This window comes from Heterocephalus glaber, unplaced genomic scaffold (genome assembly GCF_053883595.1).
Source record: "Heterocephalus glaber isolate CG9 unplaced genomic scaffold, H.glaber_assembly_v1.0 deba00001555, whole genome shotgun sequence".
Classification (NCBI taxonomy): domain Eukaryota; kingdom Metazoa; phylum Chordata; class Mammalia; order Rodentia; family Bathyergidae; genus Heterocephalus; species Heterocephalus glaber.
Genome location: NW_028258346.1, coordinates 18,020,114 through 18,045,003, shown reverse-complemented (window position 1 = coordinate 18,045,003; position 24,890 = coordinate 18,020,114). Strand labels below are relative to the sequence as shown.

At 47.9% G+C, this 24,890-nt stretch overlaps 1 protein-coding gene across 1 annotated transcript in view; it reads left to right on the top strand.

Moving 5' to 3' along the window:
* The window catches only part of Sntb1 (syntrophin beta 1), a 218,487-nt gene that overhangs the window by 125,195 nt on the left and 68,402 nt on the right, over nt 1-24,890 (top strand). Inside the window, exon 3 of the mRNA XM_004850225.3 lies at nt 11,858-12,065. Coding sequence (XP_004850282.1) covers nt 11,858-12,065 — 208 coding nt within the window. The remainder of the gene's footprint in view (nt 1-11,857; nt 12,066-24,890) is intronic.

The window sequence follows — 24,890 nt, the reverse complement described above, 5'->3', positions numbered from 1 at the left end:
CTTGCTGTCTAGTGAGGGATACTAACTATAAGAGGATACACCTTGGGAAAGAGACTCTCAGAGCACCAAAAGCCACCTATTCCAGATTGGGCAATAAGGAGCAGTAGACATGGCCTATTTCTGGAGAGCCCTAGCCCCACTTCATTAATAAATATTTACAATACTTTTTCGAGAATGAGACCTTACTGAGGTGGTGATATGACCAAGACAGCCCTGCTCTAACTTGGAGACAGGGCACTGGCCAGGAGCACAGGCCGCATCAGGATGTGGGCTCATCTAGCATTGACCATGAGAAGGTGTTGATGTCCTTAAAATAAAATCACCATAGATCAGCACAGTCGTGGGGAGTAGCCGGTATTGGTAAACACTGAAAACTTGAAATTGTAACAAAATATCTCAATGATGATGGAGGGGGATATTTACCCAAGGGCATAATGCCTCTTTCCAAATCTGGATAATTTTTAGTTTTTGGTTTCTCTTTGTTTTTGGGCCGGGGTCTTGCTATATAGTCCAGGCTGGCCTTGAACTCATGGTGATCCTCCTACTTCAGCCTCCCAAATGCTGGGATCACAGTTGTGCACCACCACTCCTAGCTTCATTTTTAGGTTTTAACAGTGAATCATACTGTCACTCATTCAGTTGCATAACCCAGAACCCCAAGCAACAACCTAATATTTCCCCCTTACCCCTTGTAGTTTATCCACCATGAAGTCCTATTGCTTTTATTTTTCTGTACGTTTTTTATTCACATACTTTACACCATTTTTACGAGCAGTTAATACATGGAATATGCTTACACCAAGCAATGATTCCTTCTTTATCTGAAATTCATACTTAACTGGGCATCCTATATTTTTATTTGTTAAACCTAGCTATTCTAGCTTAAGATAATCTAATGCAAAGAAGTAAAAATAGGCCTGCAGAATCCAAAATCTATGCTCCACATTGGGCAGTGGGAATGATTGCTTGTCCATGCTCAGATGCTGAGATTCTAGCAACAAATGTACATTTATTTGACTTGCATAGCACCTTGTGCACTTACAAGGCTTTTTAAAAAATCAGCAAAACAAGGTCAAATCACAGATTTTGTAAGGTACAGGTGAAATGTGTAGTGAAAAAACAAAATGTTTTCTCTGGTTTTGACATTCACTGACTCCTCTTCTAAAACTGATAAGGATATCATCCTCTCAGAAGGGCCAAAGTGCTGGAAATTTTTCACATCTCTTGTAAATGTGTGTGTTGCTGAAAACCTGAAGCCTAGCCAACATGAGAGGCACCGGCTGGTTCCCTCAGAGCTTAGCAGAATCCTGCACCATGCATGACCTGCTCTACAAACAGGATTTTGTGAAAAACAGCACCAGATCTGGCTTCTTTTCCATTTTGGACTCACCCTTGGTGCATTATTTAGATGGTTTCATTAGCTTTCATCAGGGCAGTTTGCTTCCTGCATCTGCATTCTTAGCTGGGACTGTAGTTTCGGGCACTAGAATCAACACTAGTTGAGGACATTCAGGTTCTCCTATATTTTCCAGAGATTTCAGAGAACTGCGCTAAGTTCGTTCCACAGCCAGCCACCTCGGGGCTCTGTCCTAGGGACGACACCCTGCTGCCCCCACAGGACAACCATCTAAGCCTCACACAAGCTGGCTGCCTCCCCTGTTCCAGGACCTTGGGCGTTGTCCCGCTGCGCACCAAGAGCTACCTGGGAGACTCCTGGCAATCAACACCCTCACCTTGGCCCCTCGGAACTGCTGTTTAGTGTAAGTGCTCTGTTCCCAAGCAGTAAGGAAGAATAGCACCTTGAATTCCGGCTTGTGCCTTGGGAAAGATGAACTTATAATTGGGGAAACTTTCCAAATCCAGTTAGGGTGTTCAAAAGATACTGAGCGGCAAACAACATGAAAAATGTTCCCCACTCTTTCCTACTAAATAGAGCATGTGTTCATCAGCTTTGCTGCTACCGTGGGCGCCTGGGGCAATTAACTTAGAAAAAGAAAAGTTTTATGGAGCTCACAATTTGAAAATTGAAACCCAAGATCCGGCGGCCCCTGGCTTACATGAGAACTGTGAGCCAGGAAGCAGAGAGAACGAGAGCCTGGGATCCCAGTCCCCTTCCAAGGCTGGGCCCCGTGGCCTAAGCACTGCCCAGTGAAGCCCAGGGGCCTAAAGCCTCTCGCTGTGTCATCTCTGGGGTCCGAGCCTTTACACACGGACCGTACTCAGCCCTTAGCAGAGCCTAACGATTAAGACGCAGGTTTCGGAGTCAGATGAACTGGATATCCGGCGCCCGCATTTCCCATTACTGACCGGAAGAGCCTGGATAGGCCGGGCCCTCGGAAGGGCCTCTGGTCCTCTGCGCATGTGCACAGTGGGATTAGCGCCCCACCTCCTTGGATGGCGGTGGAAGTGGCAGGTTTTTAGGTGAAGTTTGCAACCCCATGGGGCAAGTGCTCATCCTTAAAAAGTTGTTACTGGCATTTAAAAAACAATCTCTTTTAAGTCTCTTAGTTAAAACGTATTTTAGAATTTTTAAAAAAAGAATCTAGCGTTTTCTCTAGTGTTATTTTTTTTGTACCAGGGATCGAACTCAGCACCTTGCACTTTCGAGGCAGGCGTGGCTCCACTGAGCTAAATTCCCGGCCCTCTAGTGTTATTCTTTTCACATAAGAATATTTTTTCTTAGTGAATTATTTCACTACTGACGTTATTGCTAAAGGTTTGCCTACATTTGTTTTCCTAAAGACATTTTTTATTCAGTGTCTTTCTGACTACATTGCAAATTTTTTTTGAAACCGTAGAAATAAAAATATCTCAGACTCCCACTGTCCAGAGATAACCAGTGTTAATACAGTGCTGCATGTGCGTCTGGTGGGAAGGATTTTTATCAGCCACAGGAACGGCAGTTTTGTGGTATGAACTTGGCCATAAAGACCATGTGTCTCGGCTCCCCTTCATTCCCGTGGTCGCCAGAACCAGCAGCCTCAGCCTCCTAACCAGCTTTATCTGTGTTTCTCCAGCTCCACATGGGCCGGCAAAGGTCATCGGAAACCTTTGTTGCCAGGTTGCAAGTATTGTTTTCTTTATTAATTTTGTGTTAGGAGGCTTCAAGTTTTATGTGTTACCCTCTGTTTCCAAACAAGAGAAGGAGAGCATGCTGGGAAACATTCTCTGGCTCAGTGGAAGCCTTTGAGAGAACAAGAAGGGGAAGAAAATTACTCTTTTATTGTGAGGGTCGCCAAATGATCTCTGAGACGCTGTGATATCATTCACATTCCCGTGCCAAGCTGGATCGAAACTGCTCATCTTGGCAGACATCTAAAGTGAGCATATAATTCCTCGGGGTTGGTACGGGCCTTTATCAGAAATAGTTCCATAGGCAGTATTTACATAACTGTGGTGGAGTGTGAGAATAAACACAGCTGTGGCATTGCCCTAAATATTTCTATTCAGCGGGGAATTAAAAGAGAACTTTATCGCTGAACTACAGATAAACACAATTCATCAAGCAGTGGTCAGTTCAACTGGGAAACTAAATAGGAGTTATAGAAGACCGGCCTGCTGAAAATAGCTCTGATCAGCTGGCCTGCCCTTATTGCTCTGAAGCTCCCTCCCTCCCTCCTGCCCACTTCCAGAAATGTAGGACTCCTCGCCAGCACGGGGGTGTCTCGATTTGCCTAACCCCGAGAAGAAACGGAGGGCTCACTCCTGGTGAGTGGAGAGCTCTGGTGCCGCCTGCTTCCGGGGGCGTGGGACCCTCCTTCAGCCTGGGTTCCCTTCTCTCTGGGTTACAGGAGTGAATGTTGGTGGGAGTACGGTTGCCTTTTTTGTCCAAGGAGGCTTTTTGAACTCCAAGGTGTGTTGAAGTGGACACACGACAGCCCTAGTTCTAGGTGATCGCGGCCTTGTGAGTTTCCTTGAGCGTCCGTGGATACCTAGGCAGGAAGGTGGTCGCCGTGAGGTTTCAGTTCTTGGATCACGCTAGCCAAGTGCCACACACGAGGCAGCCCAGACAATAGACATTTACTCCCCTTTCCTTCTGCGGTGGTGGCTCAGAAGAGTGGATCTCCGTGGAGCTCTTAAGGGACTAGCCCAGGGGTCCCGGGGGTGCCTGAAAACCTTGGCAGCCCCTGCCTTGGCACATCACCACAGTCTCTGCCTCCATCTGCACATCGCTCTCCTTGCTGTGTCTCTCACGATGTCTCGTCTGTCTCCAATCTGGTGGTGGATGAATGGGATGGTAAGATGAGGCTCTCAGCTCGGCCCTTACTTTAATGACATCAGCGAGGATCCCATTTCCAAATCAGTCCCACGCTGAGGCTGCACGTGGACCCAAGCTTTGGGAGATGCCAGTCTCTCGCTTCTTGAAGTGAGCTTTCTGGAGACATCCACTGTGCAGGACTCCGACCATGTGCTGCCTCCACTGCACCCAGCACGTCCGAGGTCCCCTGGACGGGTACTGGAGTAGCGGGCTGAGAAGCACACAAACAGAAACACTGTATGTTTCTAACTCCTTTCGTAACCCAAGACATGCAGTGGATTTTCTGACTCAGTGTCCACACGTCGTGCCTTGGAGAGTGGCTTTGTCACGTGTGTCCGCCTGTCCAGAAACCACGGAGCAGGAGCTTCCGTGATACAGTTCTTCAACACATACTTTTTTTTTTTTTTGATACTGGGGATCGAACTCAGGTCCTTGCGCTTGCGCAGCAGGCAGCGAAACCACTGCGCTAAATCCCTGGCCCATCGTGATACAGTTCTTATTCCCGCCTCTGAGAGTCCTAACACGCCGAAAGCACCTTAGCTTGTCTCCTCGCATAGGGTTCATAGGTCACAGAGCGTTTTCACATCTGTAATCTTATTTTTAAACATTCACTGATTTTCAATCATTTGCCGGGCTTGAATCTCTGTGGCCCAAACTGGTTCACAGCAATAGCACATGAATGCAGCTGTGACAGGAAGAAACGGGACAGGATAATAGGCGGCCTGCAGGAGGCGTAGCCTGGACATAGGGCAAGGCGTTCCGTCAGTCCCTCCACTCCTCCTTCTCCTTTTTGGTTCAAATACACAGAAAAATCCCCTTCTGATGCCATCTTCCTGTCACTCAGTTTCCGTCCTGACTAAACCCACCTGTTACTCTCCAGGACTCATCCTGACACCTACAAGCATCTTTACACCAATACGGCGCTGTTCACCCACCCCTGTCTTGTGCTTTTTCACCTCCCTTGTATCATACTTTTTTTTCTTGTACTGGGGATTGAACCCAAGGACTTTGCAATGAGCTGCATCCCAGCTCTTTTGTATTTTTGTTTCTTGTTTGTTGTTTGTTTGGTTGGTTTTGAGACAGGGTCTTGCCGAGTTGCCCAGGCTGGCCTTGAACTTGTGATCCTCCTGCCTCAGCCTCCCAAGTGCTGGAATTACAGGCATGCTCTTGGCTTGTGTCATACATATGTTTGGCTTAATTTTAATGACAGCAAGCACCACTTTTTGTTTGCCACACACTACTTAGGTGTTTTTTGCCCTCGAGTTTTTGTTATTTTCCTGTTCCTCCTTATTCTCTTCTTCCCTCCTCTCTTCCTAATTCCTTTTAGCCCCTCCCATGTCTGCAGATTAACTGTCTTTTCAAAAGCATGAGTGGCACTAAATATCTGACCCTACAAAATAGTTCTTTTGAAACAAGTTGTCAGCGAAACACTGCAGAGAGATGAAGCCACATTTCGCCTCTTCTCACCGAGCAGTCACCAGCTAACTCCAACTCTGAAAGGCAAAGGGATCAACAGCTGCCTGCGGCTCTGGTTCCAGCTCCAGCTGATGCCAACTCATTCTCCCGAACTGGCCTTCAGGTTGCTCTTTCCGAGGAACAAAAGGTAGCTGGGGTGGGGGTGACGAATTACCAGCATTGCCCCAAATCTTTCAGAATCTTGCAGAAGATTCATGAATCTTTCCCCCAAATTATTTTTTCCATCCCAGGATGTTAAAAATAGTTTTTGGAAAACTTCTTTAGTTTTTGTGGGGCTTGCGTTTTCCTCCAAGTGCAAGGATTCTGGAAAGGAGCTGAACCAGAGCCTGGCCCGAGGGCCTCTCCCTGCCTCGGTGGGCCACGACCCTCTCGTGGTGGGAAAATTTAGGAAGATCATTCCTTGGAAACTAGAAGGGTTTCTCAGGATGGGGTTGGCACTCCCAGGGACCTCTCAGGCAGCTGTTATTTCATTGAATTTGCCCAATAACCTTGAGAGGCAGGAGCCATTCTGCAAATGAAGGAAATTAAGGCTCAAGCCTCACGCCTCACAGCCAGCAGGTCTGGGAGCCGGTCTGAAGCATCCTCTGTCTGCTGAGAACGTAGGCTGCTGGGAAGAGAGCTGTACAGCTGGCCCGGGGCTGGGATTTGGCTGTCTCTTCATACCGAAGCATTTATTGCACTGGCCCCAATACTGGTAAAATGAGATCAAATAACAGATTTGTGTATCGAAAAACAAAAAGTTGGCATCTTAAGTTTGTGCTGGGTGATTGGATGGATGGTTGGATGGATGGATGACTTTGTTCAGAATCTCGAGTTGCCACTGAAAGGTTTTGGGGTCCCAGCACTGCCCAGTACTTATTTCCATTGCTTTCAATGATGGAGGTCGTTGGTGTTATGAAAGGAAGCTGGTGCCCCACTGTCTTCTTCCTTTGGATTTTGTTGGTATGGTGGCTATCACTTGCATTTATTCATTGCGTACAGAATTGACCCTTTTTCTGGGCCGGGCCAGCCGGCAGCCCCTCACCCGCCATCGTGTTCTCCTGTATGTTGTCAGAGAGGCTCCCTCTCACCTCTCCTGCTGTCGCGGAGCCCTGAGCAAGGTCTCCCCCGGGTCTCATCTTACAGCCTGGAGCCCCAGCTTGGGAGAGCGGTGTTCTCCACTGTGCCTTGAACCTGCGGGCTCTTTGCAGGCAGTGAGGTCCCAGCCCCGGAGCTCTCCCTGTGTGTTGGGAAGGAGGGTTCTGCCGGACCCCGGCTGCATCACAGCCTGCCTTAAGTTAGGTGGAACTTAATTCTCCTCCTCTCAGGTGTGCATCGGACTTAGTGATGCTAAGGAAAAGAATAAATCAGAAGTCAGGTCCTAAAAAGCACAGCAGTTCCTTGTTCCCTGCTGGGTCGGGAGGACACTCGAGCAGCGTCTCATGAGCCCCACAGAGCAAAGGACTGAGGTCTCCTGCCTGCACCCAGAGCGTGCATCGTCCTAGAAGAGCGTCTTCACCCCAGCTTCAGCCCTCTCATTCCGCAGCATCTCCCCCACTAGCTGCAGGCTCACGAGGGCCCCTGAGCCAGGCCGCCTGGCTGAGCTTCTCCCCAAATCCTGACCCTCAGAATTGTGAGACAGCAGATGTCTGGAGTTTTAGGTCACTCAGCAGTAGATAACTAATGCACCCGCCAAGACGCTCTGCTCTGTTGCCCATCTGCTGACGATCACCAACGGGCACCACAGGTCTTTAGGGGACAGCAGCCTGGCTGAGGGAGGCTGTCGTGCTCCTTAGTCAGTAAAACTTGTGGAGCACTTGAAGCATATTCCCAGCCTCAGCCACTGCAGTCTTACTCAGTAGGTCTGGCTTGGGGTCCAAGCATCTGTACCCAGCTAAATGATGTTGTTAAAGGAAGAAAGAAAGCTATTCAAGGATTTCTGAATGCTGCTTTTGGTTGAGAACTGCTGTACAAAGCCACAGGGCTCTCTATTCCGTGTCCTGTCTTCGAGGGCAGGCTGTGGGGCACTCTGGTCACAGTACACAGGTCCCATCCAGCCCTTAGGACCGCTTTGCCTTAGGGCCCGAAGATCACCCTCCTCCACCTGCGGGGCGTTGGTTTCACCTTCAGGGTGATTGCTGGCCACACCCATCGTTCCTGATGAAGTGGATCTGGGGACGGAACTGGTGATGTGCATTCTGAGGATGTCCCTTGGTGCTGCCAGGTGCTCACGTGGAAACCACCAGGAAAAAGGACCAGACTCGGCCTCGGAAATAGTCCAGTATCCTCCTCCACTCAGACAACTGCAACAAATGAAAGGAGACAAAAACTCATCCTCCTGGTCAAAGCCAAAGTGGCCCATGGTGGCCGAACTTGCAGGAGTGGTTATTTGGGAGGACAGTCACCAGAAAGTAGACACGGGGCTGCCGACAAGCTTGCAGTGTCCTACCCCTTCATCCGAGTGGTGGCAACACAAATATATTTGTTTTGCAACAACACATTCAAGCTGCACACCCACAATTTGGACAGGTTGCTGTTTGCATGTGTACTTTATAAAGCCCACTTAGAAGTTAATAGTAGTGATAGACGCTGTCAAAGTCTGAAAGTAGCGGCCCCCCATCACGAGACTGCCCCTGTTTGGTTTGTGAATCTGCTTCCTCCTAGAGACATGTTGGCAACCCAGCGGACAAAAGTCTTTATCCCTTTTCGCTGGAGGTGTGTGTGTGTGTGTGTGTGTGTGTGTGTGTGTGTGTGTGTGTGTGATATCCGGGGAGAAGCTACTTCCCCAGCTGTCATTTCCTGAAAAACAAGTCCAGGTCTTCAAAAGAAAATACCATAAGTGAAGTATTTGCATTTTTTAAATTTCTAGAGTAACAGCTGTAGGTAGAATAATTTGAAAAGCAAATTGAGCGCTCTTTAATGCTTTTGGGAATCCTAGCTTTTCTTCTGCATGGGACGCTACTGAAGAACAAGAACTTTGGAAGGAAGGAAGAAAAACCCAGACTGTGTTTGCCCATTTCTTTGCAAAGCACCAACTGGCAGGAGATATTTTTTTCTTCTGGACTAAGACAGATATCACCTGCGAGACCTTCTTTCGCCACGTTAAACCTTCCGAGTCTAACTGGGGAGACCTGTTTTGCAAATTTCTCAAAGAATGCTGATTATTGCTACAACTCCTCCAGAGGCAAACCACTTTCCGAGGCATTCCTTTCCTACAATTTAAGTTTGTCATTTAAAAGGTTTACTTGCAAAAGCTGACTTTGGACGTTAACGAGGCCAGGTGCATGCCAACATCTAACTTTCAGGCCATCTGCACGGTTGCTATTTTGCAACTCAGGCGCTAAGGTAGTATGATGGCCATGAGGTTGATGATGGATATGAGGCTTTGGGGGCTGGAGAAGATGGTGTGCAGAGGTTGCCTTGCTATTGAACGTCATCCGATCTAAGGCACAGATATTGAGTACAGGATTTGAATCCATAATCTTTTAAAAAAAATTTTTTTTGAGACAGCATCTCTCTATGTAGTTCAGGCTAGCCTTGAACTCTCAGTGATCCTCCTGCCTCAGCCTCTGGAGTGCGGGTATCACAGGCGTGCGCCACCTCACCTAACTGAATCCATAACCTCCTAAGTCTACTGGACATGGGTTGGAATCCCAGCAGCCCTCACCATGTGGACTTGGGTAAATGACTTCTTTCTCTTCTTCCAAACCCTAATTTTTTTCTTCTGTCAAATGGGATTAATAATAACAGTCACAGAACCAGTAGGAACATTAGATGTAATAATATAAAAGGATTTAAAACTTTGCCTGATATGTAATAAATTCTTAGTGGGTGATAGCATAATTATGAAGGGATGAAAGGAAAGTAATAAATGGATAATTTTTATTCAGTTTTGAATTTCCCAATCCTTATATCTTTCTCTCTCAATATGAATAAATAAATATACTTATCTATATGTACACATGAATGAGTAAATAAAATAGTTTCCCTGGAATAAAACGTCTGTCTAAAAGTTATAACTCTGATTGCACATGGAAATAGTACCAAGAATCAACAAATGTGATTATATCAAATTAACACAGCAAAAGGAACAACCAACAGAGTGAAAAGAAAACCTACAGAATGGGAAAAACATTTTTGCCAGCTATTTCTCAGAGAACTAATATCTGGACTATACAAAGAACTAAAATAATGGACTCTGCAAATTTAAAGACCCTATATAAAGCGGGAATCTGAAATGAATAAACACTCCTCAGATGAAGAAATACAGATCCAGGTATGTGCATGGAGAAATGTTCCGTATCACTGGCCATGAGAGAAATGCAAATAAAACAACACTGAGAGTCTGTCTTAACCCAGAAAGAATGGCTGTCATCAAGAAATCAAATAACAAATGCTGAGGAGGCTGCACTGTTGTTGGAACTGAACTAGTACAACTACTGTAGGAATTAATGTGGAGATTCCTCAAAAAACTAAAACTGGAAACTCCATTCCACCCAGCTATTCCCCTTCTAGATGACATTCCAAAAGTTACAGACATCATATTCCAGTGACACGTGCATACCTGTGTCTGTAGCAGCATAACTCATAATAGTTAAATCTTGAAATTGGCTTATATGTCCATCAGCAAATAAATGGACAAAGAAAATGTGGTATTTACACATAAAGGAGTACTCCTCTGCCATAAAGAAAGATGAATCTGAGTCTTTTGTAGGAGAAAGAATGCAGTCTGAGACCACAATATTCGGTGGTTTCTCTTATATGAGAAACTCAAAATATAAATAAAGACCAAAATAAGAAAGAGATGGTAGATGGTAGATCAAAGTAAGGAGATAGATCTTTCCAACTAAGAAGGGGATCAAGATGGAGAGAGGGATGGGGAGAGGAGAGAAAGGGACTGAAAAAAGAAATTAAGATGTGTTATGTACATGTACCAACTAAATGCAAGGAATGTAAACATTATGTACTGCAAACAATAGATAGATGATTGCCAGGTAGGTAGATAGATAGACAGATAGTAGGTAGATAAATAGTAGGTAGATAGATAGATAGCAGATAGATAGATATAGCAGGTAGATAGATAGTAGGTAGATAGTAGATAGATAGTAGATACATAGGTAGATAGCAGATAGATAGTAGGTAGATCATGGCTAGATAGTAGATAGTAGGTAGATAGTAGGTAAATAGCAGATAGTAGGTAGATAGATAGTAGGTAGATATTAGATGGAGAGCATGTCGATGATCCCAGTGGGCAGTGGCTGGGCATGTGACTATACAGGCCTTGCTGGGGGAGATCTTGGTGATGACAGCCCAGCTCTGCATCTGGATGGCTCCGTGCTTACTCAGAGCTGCGCGTGGTAACATGGCCCAGAGCTGTGCACTCCCACTGTTCCAGTGGCAGCTTCCTGGCTTGGCACTGTCCTGTAGGTGCAAAATACAGCTGTCCTGGCAAAGTGGGAAGAGGGTGCAGCGACCTCTGTGGACCATCTGTGCTACTCCCTGTCCCTCTGTGATTGCTTCCAAGTTGGAAAGTGTCTTCCTAGAACTCTCTCCATTCCTCCAGGCTCAGTAAACAGAGCTGTCCCTGCCTCTCCAGTGATAGTGATAGATAGTTCTGAGTTTCGCACGGGCTTTGGTGTCTGACTTTAGGTATAAATCGCAGTTCGCCTTTCCCGCTGTCACCCTCCCCAGGCCACGCCCCCTTCACCACAGGGCCTCATGTGCTGCAGACAAGGCTCCCCGAGGACATGGAATCCCATCTTTGTATTCTAAAGTTTTCTCAGTTGAATACTGAGCAGGAGGCTGAAGCAGATGGCTCGCTTGGTTTATTTCTGGCAGTGCCAGGAGTGTGCTGTTGATGCCCTCTTTGGACTGAGTGAGTCTCAGCTCAGTGCACGGGTCTCGATGCAACACTGCAGTCAGCCCATCAGCTGAGTGGCGGGAAAGCAGCTTCTGTGACTCAGGTAAGGGTTGCACAGCAAGGCTCCCAGGCGTGAGCAGAGCCATCACTGAGGGTGGACTCGTGAGTGTACGAGTGCAGGATGAACAGTGGCACGGTCTCCACGGAGGCGTGAAGCCTTAGGTCAGGTTTGGGTGAGCAGCTCCACAGGGGCAGCGTTAACCTCCCTCTCCTTGTTCCTCCAGGCAGTTTGAGATCCACTCCCCAGACACCAAGCACACGGTGGCCCTCAGGAGCAAGGACTCAGCCACCGCCCAGGCCTGGTTCAGCGCCATCCACGCCAACGTGAGCGACCTGCTGCCCAGCGTGATCAGCGAGGTCAGAGAGCAGCTGGGGAAGGTGGGCCTCGTTGGGGGTCATGAGATTCGGCACCTGGGCTGGCTCGCCGAAAAGGTAAGGACGACGTCTCCTTCCTGTGCAGTCCTCTTTCATGAGGTCCCGGCCGTGACCAGCGAAGTCACTCGCCAGGGCCCAGTGCTCTCATGCACAGCCTCTCCGGGTTTCTGGTCTACTCCAGCTGACAGCCACCTTTCGAGCCATGTGTGAGTCTGTCTTCATCACACTGATCCCCAACCCGCTGTCAGTGCGTGGCAGGTCGCACACAGCCACTGGTTGTGGAATGGATGGAGAAGCGAACTGATGAGGATTTGAGTTCCCCAGCTCTGTGTGAAAGGCAGTCAGAGCCGCTGTGGGGAGACTGGAAGTTGATGCTATTGATGAGACGCAGGTGTGTGATTTTTCATGGGTCTGCTTGTTAATCACTCGATCCTCTAGGGATCATTGAGTTAACTGACCCACGGTAGCTGGGATAGTAACAGCAAGGGTTTCTTGCGAAGTTCCTCTGTGCTGATGTTCTTGTGTCATCTGCCTGTCTGTCCTCCGTCCTCTGCAGCCGGCCTGGTCTGAATGTTATCACTAACCAGCGCGTTTCAGGGGAGGCAGGAGCAGGGACGGCTGCATTCACAGAGGATGAAGGCAAAGTTCCTGTCTCGGGGCGGCAGCCGAGTGGGAGAGGGTTTGCATCACAGTAACACCGTCCCTGCGACTGATTTTCCCAAGATGGCAGATATGTTGGCGACAGTACAGCTCTCTCTGTGACCACCTCTTGAGAGTCAACCTTTCTCCTCTCAAAACGGCGAGCTTCTGCTGCTGTGTGTACATCTGAGTGCTGTCCCTTCGACTGGACCTTAAGCGCCAGGGAACAGTTTGACTTTGTGGCTTTGTGGACAGTTTGACCTCCTCGTGAGCCGCATTGTAACAGGCAGTAAATGGAAACAATGATTGTAGAAATGGTAGCTTTCCAGCCAAGGAATCTGTCATCAGAGAAGCCCAGTCAAATGGGTCCCTGAAATTCTGCTTGAGCACAGCACTGGACTGTCTCCACCGTTGTTCTCTGTTTGTACCAGCGCTTGCGTGGGGCTGGGCCACAAAGGTTGATTCAGAGTAGGGTGCTGGGTCTGGTGTTGTCTCTCATGGTTCCAGAGGATCGAAGGGATAACATTGAGAGCAGGAGAATCAAAATGATAAGAAATATGAACTACGGACAGCCTTTCGTGGATTTACCAATTAGGGTTCTTGATAAAAGCAGCAGCACAAATCTAGATGACTGATAGATTTTTTTAAAGTCAAGAGTTGAACACTCTACTTTTTACTCGTTCCAAATACATATTTTATTAGGATAGGGACTACTAGTTATGAATCTTTCAGATGCAAGACAGAAAGCACAACGCAGCTTAGTTGGAGCAAGAAGAGGGCGGGCAGCCTCTGATAACCACAGTATCCGAGAGTGGCCCCCGGGCATGGGGGACCCAGAGATACAAATACCAATGCTCTGTGCACTTCTCCATCTTTCGGTTCCCCTACCACTGCCTTGGGGTCTCCTAACCAGGCCCTCTTGACTTGGCCTGATAATTCAAGGTCTGTGTCTGTTTCCCCCTACACCTGGCTCCCTCTGCCTAGAGACCCTTCACCCCAGTCATTCCAATGCAAATGCTGAGATGAAGTCTAACGAAGCTCACTTGGCTGTGTCCAGCCCTGGTGGGTGCTCAGGTCAGCCTCACCAAATCTTGTGCAGGGAGAGATAAAAAGGAGTGGTTCTTGTATGGAAAAGTAAGCTGCTGAGCTAAGAATGAATGAATCCTAGAAAGGTGAAGGCAATAGACGTTCACTATAGAGGAACAAGGAGAGGAGCTGATTTTTTTTGGTACAGGGGCTTGAACTCAGGTCCTTGGGCTTACAGGCAGGCAGCAGGACCACTGAGCTAAATCCCTGGCCTGAGAGGAGCTGATTTTGATGAAAAATGTCCCCTCTTGGTTAAGGTTCTGGGAGGTCCGAGTGGTCCAGTAGGAGATGTGGGAAATTCGAAAGTGGTGACTGGAGGGAGGGATGAATGCAGGCATCGTTCCTAAGGTGTGGGCAAAGTAAAGGGAGTGGCTAGGGAAGGAGAGGAGCCCAGGGCTGACAGTGGCCGTGACATCACTGTTCTGGGGTTGGGAAGGAGCGACAGTCACCTGAAGCCAGTGAGCCTTTTGCTGTGGGGAAGCACTGTCCACTACCTGTGGCCACTGCTGTCCTGCTGGTGGCTCCCGATGGCGGAAGCTGGGGCCAGGGGGACCCACGGGTGCTCTGTGAAGGTGGGTGAGGGTCCCGGGCGCCAAGGATGGAGAATCTGGAGGGCACGCGGCACAGCCCCACTGTCCAAGGGACTGGGGTGGTCGTTGGCCAGGCCCCTTTCTCCCCTCTTCAAACGCAAACTGTGTTTGAAACCATCACCATTTAGACAGCTGAGGAATGAAACTGTGTCATCATTAGTGACGTCTGGTTCTTCCAAACGTTCCGTCTTTTCACTTATAAAGTGTATTAGACCTTTGGTTGATGCCGCATATTAGTAGACATGTTGTTAGATGCTCGCATGGAGCAGTAGTAAAGGCAAACAAAACCTCGCTCTGTTGCACGTGAGCGTCGCAGGAGCTTCCTCCACTGTTTTATCCAGTTTATCCATAACAGCTGATCAGGGACAGTTATTAGAAACAAGAATGTCCTGTAGGGTGTCCATCTTCAAACTTAAAAGATTACCATAGATCAAATCCAAGGGAACAAATCTATACCGGAATTTTAAAAAGTATTTAATACTGAATCCTGACATGGAAAAATATGAATGGTTTTTGACCAAATGTTACAATGAATGGCAAATCCCTAATCCTGTGCCTTTCTTATATTATCACAAATATCAGCGACTTTTCCTGGTATTTGTAAAGATATGAAATGTGATCCCATATCTGTTCAGCTGTGATTTACCTTAAATTGATGTCCTTGGTCTTCTCCTGTACTGTTAAGCTTTGCCTTTGTAGATTAATAACCAGAGTTCTGTTATAAGACTACAGATCCTATTTAATTCCAAGCTTTTAGAAGTGGGATCTACATGAACTAAAATACTATGAAATAATAACATGAACTTCCTTTCGAAAATCTTGTTTAGTGCAAATCCCAAAACCTCCTTGACTCCCTGTAACATCCGCATTTTTCTTCCCTGTGACGGAGTCTGGAGAGCTGAAGAATGGCTCCCGGGAAGTGTCCAGGTCTCCAGGGACTGGAGAGGAGGGGCCGGCTGCACTCTAGGAGAGAAGGGGAAGGAGCCAAGAGGAGGCTGAGTCAGGGCAGCCTGGGGAAAGGGCAGAGGCCGGGCAGAGGCAGCCTGCAGGTTCGGGTCCACCCAAGAGGGGGCGATGAGCACATCTGTCGCTGCTCCTCAGAGCGGGGCAGGCTGGTCCACATGTGACACGGTGGACAGGTGGAGGCTTCCTGCACCACATCAGAGGGCAGGAGACTTAGAGTGCCTGCACTCAGCCTCTCCTTCTACAGAAGAGGAATCTGGGGCCCGAGAATGGACGAGTTTGCATCACCACAGAGGTTATTAGAGTAGACGTTTGCTGTGTGAAGTCCTTATGTCTTTCCTTTAACGTTCAAAAGAACCCGCAGCTCATCCGCTGCCTCACCTGTGTGCTCTCCGTGAGCCTCAGCCTTTCCATGGACACTGCAAGGTCAAAGTCAGTGAGCCCTGGAGCGGGGGGAGCCCTGACCCTTGTTGCTCTGACCATGGTCCTGGGCACGAGCACACCCCCACCCATGCCAGCCCCTGCAGCTCCTCTCTGGGAACTGTCACCCTGGACAGCCCACGCACATCATCGGTGAAAAGCCTTCCTCCCAAGTGGCCTCACATGCCCTAGGCCTTTGTGACCCCCACCTGACCCTGCGGGTCCTCCCCCCACCCCCAACTGTGAAATGCTTCAAGCCCCCAAACACGTTTTCTCAGCCATTGGTTTTGGATCTTTTCAGTTATCTGTGCACTAGGACCCTTTCAGTGGGCCCATTTCAGGCAATTTGAGAAAAACAAGCTAAGTTCTGACTCCCTGGCTTTGCAGAAAAACGGTCACAAATGGGGGCCTGGCTGAATCAGGGAATCAGTTGGCTTTGTGCTTTTCTGCTTTGCCTCGGAATCCCCATTTGCAAATGATTTCTTGACAGATTAAAAATGCAAAACCCCAGCCCAACAAAACAAAGGCCAGGTGGGAGCTTGGAGAACCCAGTTCGGGGTTCAGTGCTCCTCGTCCCCGGTTTTGGTTCTTTCCAGCACCAGCAGCAGCACCAGAGGTGACCCTGGAGGAAGGATGCGGTCACTCCTGTTGGTCACGTGCTTAGTCTGTTCCAGGCAGCATGTTTTCAGAATCCCAGTCCTGTGTGGAGGCTGTGGAGAGGCTGAGTAGTGGTTCTAAGCTCTCTCCTCATGCGCGGCAGAGCCCAAGTTTGACCTCTTTCTCTGTCCAAAGCCAGCACTTTCCACTCAGCCGAGCTGACAAGGGGCCCAAGGAGTGAGTGAGGCTTCCAGATCCACCTCTGTGCAGATCCCAGGACCCAGCGCCAGCACTGAGAGATGTGGAATGCTCTCAGATTCTCTGCCTGGAGTGGGGAAACAGAAGGAAGAGCCAAGCCCACTGAGCCACATTTTCCCTTCACCATATCCATCCCATGTCTTCATCCACTTTCCTTCCTCTCTGACCCCATGAGAAGGTGTCACTGACTCTCCTCTCTTCTTCCCTTCCATTTTAGACAGTGCCATTCCATCAGACCTCCCTGGTTAGGTCCCTTCTTTACTAACAACCATCCTTCTCTCCTCTTTCTTCCTAATTTTGTACTATAAAAGTCCAAAGAACAGGTCTTCCAGAGAATGAAGTCATCTTTGATAGAACAGGTTAAGGGAAGACAATCTGTACACGCATGCACACACACACACACACACACACATACGCGCGCGCGCGCACAGTTGCCCTTGCTTTGCACATTCTCATTACCTAGGAGCTTCAGAAGCCATGGTAGATATAACGTGAATAAAAGTTCAAAAGGTTGCCAGCTCGTCAGTTGACCAATTGCTGTGTAGCTAGTAGATGTTCATGTTGACTTGTGACCAGTCACATGCTTTCTTTCAAAGCCTGTGGGTGATTGGTCACCACACAGCCCTTAGCCAGTCCATACATGGACAACAGAGTTTGTAGTTGTGTCTGTCTCCCAGTGACAGATCTATATGACATTTTACAAGAACAGATATGGGAAGAGGATGTTGTCCATCAAAGCCAACAGTACAATAAAAGTACAAAGTAATAATGCTGGAAATGAACTCTGCATCCAACATCAGTGGAATTATAGAAGAAATTGTGGGCCGCAGGAGCATTTGTATTGGCTGGCTGCCCCGGGAGCTTGGTGGTGTGCAACAGAGTTTGGCGAAGGCAGCCTTGCACCATACACAAGAGAATGGCGGTGACCAGAAGGGAGGAGGCTGCAGAGGAGGAACAGTGAGAGGAATTTCATGCCACCGAAAGCACAGAGGGCAGGTGTTGCTGACTGGCCCAGCTTAGTGAGGGTGTGACAGTCCGCCAAGGCGTAGAAAAGGTGTTTGTTCTGTTCTATGAGTTATAGGAGGCCAAAAAACAGAAAGCTGTGTTCAAGAAGTTCTGTGGGTCAATGTTTTTAACAAGGAAATAGACCAATTTAATTTCCAGTCTTTCTGATATTTAAACTATAGATTGCCAAATAAACATTAATTTTAGTATAATTTTCATTTCTCTACACAATCGCTGACAGTAAGACAGTTTGTAATATTTTGATTAAAAACTTTAAAGGTCATGGAACAATTCTAATTTTTCCAGCTGATTATTATAACCATTTGTGAGAGTGCAGCTTTCAGAGTCGTTACTACTGTCCAGCACCAACTGTACAAGGGCAGTACTGCTTATGTCTCCATCTCAGCCTGTCTGTCACCAGTCTGTCTACTTTCTGCCTGATCCGTTTTGCCTATCCATGTGTTCATTTATCCACCCATCCATCCACCCATCCCAAACTTGTAGATCTCTCTCTACATATACAATGCATAAATATGCTCTGTTTTCTCACAGTTAGTGCCACCTATACTTTTCAGTGATTTATTCATACCCCCCCAAATTCCAGGTAACTAATTACAAAGTAATTTCATTCTTTAGCTGCCTTACCCTCTGTATTAAAAGAATCTAAAAAAAGAATCTCAAGGGTAAATGTAAAGTAGCCCTGGCTAGAGTAAAGCAGGCTGGCTGTAATCAAGATCTTGACAGTGTAATGAATAGAATAGTATTTCTGGGCTCTCTAAATATATCAGCCCTACTATCTGCCTACAAATCACCTAAGCTGGAATTTCCCACCATTTCCTCCAGGGAGAAAATAGTTTCTGACCTGAGGAAACTCTCCGTCTGATAAAAGATAGAAATAGAGCCACTGTGCATGCCAGCCCTGGTTTGCATCATCCCTTAAATTGAGCTGTTTTGGTTATGCTAGGAAACTCAGGCTGTTAATGCAATTAAGTGCTAATAGGCCTGTTGGGTTACTTTAAAAAGCAGCCATGGAGTCCCTGAATGAATCACCTCCAAGATGGAACAAGACAGAGGAAAACCTGGCAAGGGCTTGGGTGGCTTCCTGTTAGTCTTTTGCTACAAGTGTTTAAAGTAAATGTGCCTGTGTGTAGTAAATCACATTGTCCCCAGCTTCCATGCTGTCTGGTGAAGCAGCAGAGGTTTTGCATGGGAACAGCCTTGGTGAAAGAGCTCAGATAGGGCCACTGTTCTGTGCAGCTTCACGGCGCAGTTCCCTGAGTCGTTCTCTCTGAGGTGCAGGCATCAGCGCTGCCCAGGTGAGAGCACTGGGGACATGGACATCTCACCCTGGCAGCTGGCTCACAGCTGCACGGGGGCCCATTTCAGTGCCACCAGAGAAGGTGACAGAGCTCAAGATAAAAGTTCTCCATGCCTGGCTCATGGCTCCTTGACTGTGAAACTTAGTTTTACTTTATTGAACTTTAGAGACTGCCCTTCTTTATAAAGCAGATGTCTTATAGCAAAGCTACCTACCCGGCTCTAGTAAAGAAAAAGTGGTTCTCCTGTGGGTTTCCATTATGTGACTTGCCTGGTCACCTCTTTCTCACTGCATTGCCGAGTGAGGGATTCCCCAGCCTACACAGACTGAGCTGGCTGTGCATACACAATACCCACCTTGGACAGACGACAGTGACAGTCGGAGACAGCGTGGACGGCAGGGGCTGCAGGAACCAGAGGGCTGTGGTGGGAGTAAATCCCATCAGGCTGAGGGCCATGTGGAGCCCTTGGCCTCCTGCGGCTGCGTGGAAACTTCGCATGGATGGGGTGGAGCCTTTGGGACCCTGTGAGGCTCAGAGATGCCAGAGCACCATGAAATTCTAGGCTAACAGTGACCATTGGGCCTTCTGTAGGCAGTGTCTGAGGAGATTTTCTGAGGTGATTTTCTCAGGGATGCTGTTTGGAGCATCCTGTGAGGAAATTTTAGTGGAGCGGGAAGAGAAAGAAGGAAGGAGGCAAAGATTAGGTCCCAGCTGAAGGCCAGTTTCAGCTGGATTCCACCGGAAGTGCTGGAGCGTGAATGTGGGCGTGGGGCTCTAGGCGGTTCCCTATCCAGACCCGTCCTCCTCCCCGTGTGTGATGCTGGATCTCCCGTAATCCCCGTTTCATCTGTACTCATTCAGTAAGTTCCTACCGGGTGTGTTTGACCCCAGCCTTATTTCTAGGTACCCCAAGTTCACCTTAGCCAAAATGCTTGGGACTTGCCTTCACCAGCTGAGACACAGCCAGTCAAATTGTGCAGCAGGCCTGGCCCCACCCTCGCACACGTGTATACACAGGCACCCTGCCACCCCACCATTTAGGGATTTTACTTGGAAAATTCATGGCCTCTTGGAAAGTGTTCTTTATTTTACAAGAATTTATTATCCTTTTTGTGTTAATAATATCAGGCTGGAAGTAAGGAAATGAAAGTGCTTCACTCAGCTTTCTGGGTGCTCTGTTGCCCCCAGGAAATACCACTGGAATCCAGCCTTCTGCGGTTCACAGGCTCCCAGAACCTTGAATTCTCACAGAGCTCCAGAGCTAGAAGGGGCTGAAGAAAGTGACAGTACAATCAGCAATTTCATGCCTCCTGAGCGTATGTATGCAGCTAGTTTACAACAGATGTGAGATGAAAAGTCATCCTTTCAGTGCAGGGCGCACCTCAGCAGGTAGGTAAAGCGTTATCAGACAGACTACCCAGAATTCTGCAGGGGCAGGACCCTGCCGTTGCTGCTTTGTGATTGGAGAGTGGGGCCTCTTAGGGGAGTGTCGGGGACTGTGGAGATCAGAGGTAGCGGCAGGGATCAGACAGGAACGGTGGAAGTAGAGAGGTGCTCTCTGGGAAAAGGAGAGAGAGCGCAAGAGAGCCAGGGTTGAAGAACATCAAGAAGAGGAAGGGGATGGAGCCAAGGGTGGTTTCTTGTCACCACAACCCACTGGCCAAGGCCTCTCTCGCCCCAGTAGAATCGACACTTTTCTCGAGTTCCGAAAGGCTTCAAAAATAGCTACTCGTGCTCTGTGTTATGCATTTGTCTGTCAGACTCTGTTTCGGCTCACAAGGCGTGTGTCCGTGGAGTTCACCAGCTCTCGGATGTCCCTGCCCTACCTCCTCCCCTCTGTGGCTCACTGTGCTCTCTTGTTCCCGCTCGGCATGCAAACAGACTAGCTCTCCTGTGGTGTAGACTCTGATCTGCCTGCCTCTTCCCCACTGCAGGTTCTCCGCATGCTCTGCTACATCTTCTTTCTCGAGTTAATTAGCCGTCTACCTGCGGTGCTGCTTTATTGGCCATTGGTCCCCCCACTGATGGGTGTAAAGGAGGGAAAAACACCACGAACCAATGGGACTTTTGTCAGAGGCACTAGAAACAATGCACTGGCCTGGCTATGGGTGGACGGAGTTCGTAGGCGTGTTTGTGTATGTCGCAGAACCTCCAGATGGACGTTCACCTTTGGGTGCCCTCTTCTCCCACACACACTGAGCTGACCTGCAGTCAGCAGTGTCAGTGCACAAAACGCAGAAGTATCCCTGGCATCTGTGTGTGGTGGGGTGTGTGTGGGTGTACAGCCAGGCCCGCCAAACAGTTTGCTCGGCTGTGTTTCCGCTGTGGAAGGCAGGGCCCAAGCATTCTGGTTAGGTGAGTTTGAGGGTCCTGGAAATAAGGCTGGCGTCAAAGGAGCCCAGTAAGAACTTGGTGAGTGAGCAGGAAAACGGTGGGAAGCGTGGTGGGGCTGAAATGCAGCCTTACGTGAGAAGAGCATGGCCCTGGGTGAGTCGACCTAGTGCTTGATTCCCACTTTCTGATTTACCTGTTAGTGACTTGTTGTGAGCTTATTCAAGTCTCGAATCCTTGGTTGGTGTGTGTAAGAGACATTAGTACCCACAGGAGGCCTTTTCTGTGGAATGTGGCACCGGGCTGGCAGGTGGCCTCCCACACAGGCAGTGCAGCAGACGAGGCCTCGATCTCCGGTTTGCACATCTTATTGGAAAGGAAACCCTTTGTGCAGGGCTGTTAGAAGTCCCTGCATCTGTGAATGCTGCTAAATGTCTACCCGTCCTTTTCCTAGGAAGTACAGTGAAGAGAGCTTACGTGGTCCTTTCGCTAAAATTTTGACTTATAGAGCTCAACTCAATAATAAAACTTTAATCCACGCCTGACTTCTGTCTTCTGGACTAGAACTATCACTTTCTGAGAGCCTCCGTGATCAATACCACCACTGGCTTTTTAGGCCATGTTCCAAGAAGAAATCGAGGGTAGGTGTGCGGAGGATGTGCCTCTGCTGACTTCCCTGGGAGGGAGCTGAGCAGCGCCTTCGTGACGGGGCCATGTGAGCAGGGAGTCAGGCTTCCCTGGCCCAGCACAGCGCACATCACAGCCAGCTCTGAGCAAAGCTACACACGCTGCAGGCCACGCATTCAGAGTCACCGGAGCCCATTAAGTCCATGAAGACCAAAGATCTCTGTGTGGTAAAGTACAAACAGAATGTAATGGGGAATCAAAATGTATACGCAACAGTAAAACTGCCAAAATTGGGGAGGGAGAAAGAACAGCGTGAACTGGGGTCTCCAGGGTAAAGCTGAAGGGAAAACCCAGGCTTGGCCAGGTTTCACTAAGAGGAAAGATTTGAAAAGCTCTGAGTGGGACTTTGGTGGTCCACGGTTTAATTTCATAGAGAAAGTTCTTAAATAAACAGCATGTAACTTGGTGCCTAGAAAGGAGGCTGTAGTGAAAGTGAGTCCCGGCTGCTCTGTAAGTGGGACGTGAAGGTCGTGGTACATGGGATGACGGACACCAAGACCTCATTCGCACTCTTGTAGAAATAACCCCACAGCCAGCCAGCCGTGAGGTACAAAAACACCTTTCCTTTAGGGTTTATGTAGACTTCATCAAATAAGGCAACTGTAGCTAAACATAAAATTAACTTTTAGCAAAGGCATGAAATCATATCTTCGTCATTCTTGTCATTGTCTTCTGTGGAAAAGACCAGAAATTGAAAGAAGAAGTATTTGTGGGAAGTTCGGAGTTCTTGATGGCTTTTGTAGAAACAAACCCAAAATAAATACATGTGTATTTTGTTATCTTCTCCCTTTTCTATTTCTACTTTTTCTCATGACAAACAAGAAATTTAGAAATAATTGCTAGATATTCTAATGCATTTGAAGCAGTTTCCTGGCCGTTTCGCTTAGTGCTTGATGTCATTCTGGGTGAGTAGACCTCAGAAATGCAGAAACCGTCTTCTGGTGGCATGGGCTTTTCCACCATTTGATCTTTCCTCACATTGTTTTTCCTCCACTTCAAGCTTCAAGGCTTCATTCTGAGTAACAACTGGGGCCAAAAGTAATTTTATCCAGAGCCCAACAGCCATAAGACCAAAGCAGAACTATCACACGAATCTATTGTCTGTTTACTTATCATCTTTAAAAGGAGGAATATATTTTTACTTACAAATAATTCCATGACCTTTTAAAGACTAAAATATGTGGTCAGTCCTTTGTTTATCCATTTGCTAAATATTACTGGCCACCTATAATTAATTCATTTGATAAATACGTTTTGATTACCTGCAAGGTGCCCAGCAAGTATAGGGACTGAGTGGGACTGCAGTGGGAAACAGAACAGACAGGTGCTGAGTTGCATAGCAGCTTCCACACCACCGGGATTGTGTGTGTGTGTGTGTGTGTAAACAAGTGCCGTAAAGTGACAAGTGCCGTAAAGAAGACAGGTGTGATATGAATGTAAGAGAAGGAGTTGGTTTTAGGTAATTGTTTGGAATGATCAAGACTGGAGAAAAAAAGAGGTTCTCTAGAAGCTCGCAGACAATGAGGAAGACAAACACAGAAACCAGGAATTTCAAATATAGAATGGTGTGTTGCTGTCGTGTATTCCTTTATCAAACCCGTAGGACCCCAGAGGCAGGAATCAGCCAGCCTGACCTGGGAGGCTAAGAAAGATCTTAGCCTGCATTTTAAAAATGAGGTAGAGAAGACCTTCTGGTTTACAGGGAGAGCATGTGCAAAAGCTTAAAGCCTCGAAACGCTTGGCCTCATTCAAGAATAGCCATTAGCCTTGCATAGCTGGAGTATTGTGCCTATATATTCAGGTGATACTGCTTTTCTTAGTAACCCTCTAGGCAATTGTGCCTTCATTCCGTATGCTGCTGTGTTGCATTTTTAGATTCTTCTTTGGATTTGTCTTCAAAGACAATTCCTTAGCAGTATAGGAAAATCTACCTTAGAGTCCTGTGGCCCTCCCCTTGGGTCCCACTGTATTCTTTCTTTCACTTTCATCCTACATGGCTCAGCTCGGCAGCCTCCCCTTCTTTAGACAATAGCCCCAAACCCACAGGCTGGGACCTGGAGGAGCCCTGAACTGGGAATGAGGTGGGGAGTGCTGGTGGGCCACCCAGACCTGACCAGCCAGGCAGCTCATCCTGATGCTCAGGAGACTGAGCAGGGTAGGTTCCTTCAGAACGTTATACCGGTGCTACTCTACTACTAGTTCTCATGAGCTTTACATGTTAATTCAGTCTTTGCTCAGTGTGTATCAGCCTCTAAGCTCAGAACTGTCTTTTTGCTGGAAAGTCAGAGGGCAGTAACACATTGCTTTCTGTGAAATACAGTCTAGGGCTTTATGTATGGTACTGAATTAGATTTGGAAGTGAAGACTCCAATGTCTCATCCCACAGAAATGCTCTTTGGTGTCTCCACTGTAAGAATTACACAGGTTGGAATGCTACAACTGAATATTCGCTGGGTGCTTTATAGAGTGACTTTGCATCCACTGCTTCCTGTAAGATTCCAAAGACCTCGTTCGGTTTACATCATTCAGCACCCGATGCTGTTTGATCAATGTGTGAACGTGTCCCATGTGCCAGGCGGGGACCACCGGAGAGAGGTGGCTGCCCCCCATCGGAAGAGAGGGAGGGAGGGAGGGCGCTTCCTCGTGATGCTGGGGGCGCCTCGTGGTCATGGTGCTTGTCGGGATTCTGTCAGAAGGCGGTGCCACTGTGGAGAGTAAAAACTACTCTGCAAACTGTTGATGCGAAGGCTGCTCCTCAGCACTGCGGCCATTAGTTTGCCCTTTCTGGTTTTAAGTGATTTTATGAAAATACGAGTGCTGCGTGCTGTGTAATTTTAAAGAAGTTTTGTTGTTTGTTCATTTTCCTTCCTCAAACCAGGACTACAGATCAAGCTAATTTTTAGCGTCAGTGTTGGGTGAGATAATCATCAAAACCATCAGCCACTACAAGCATCTATCTCATTTTTCTACTCTTTATGGAAAGGGAA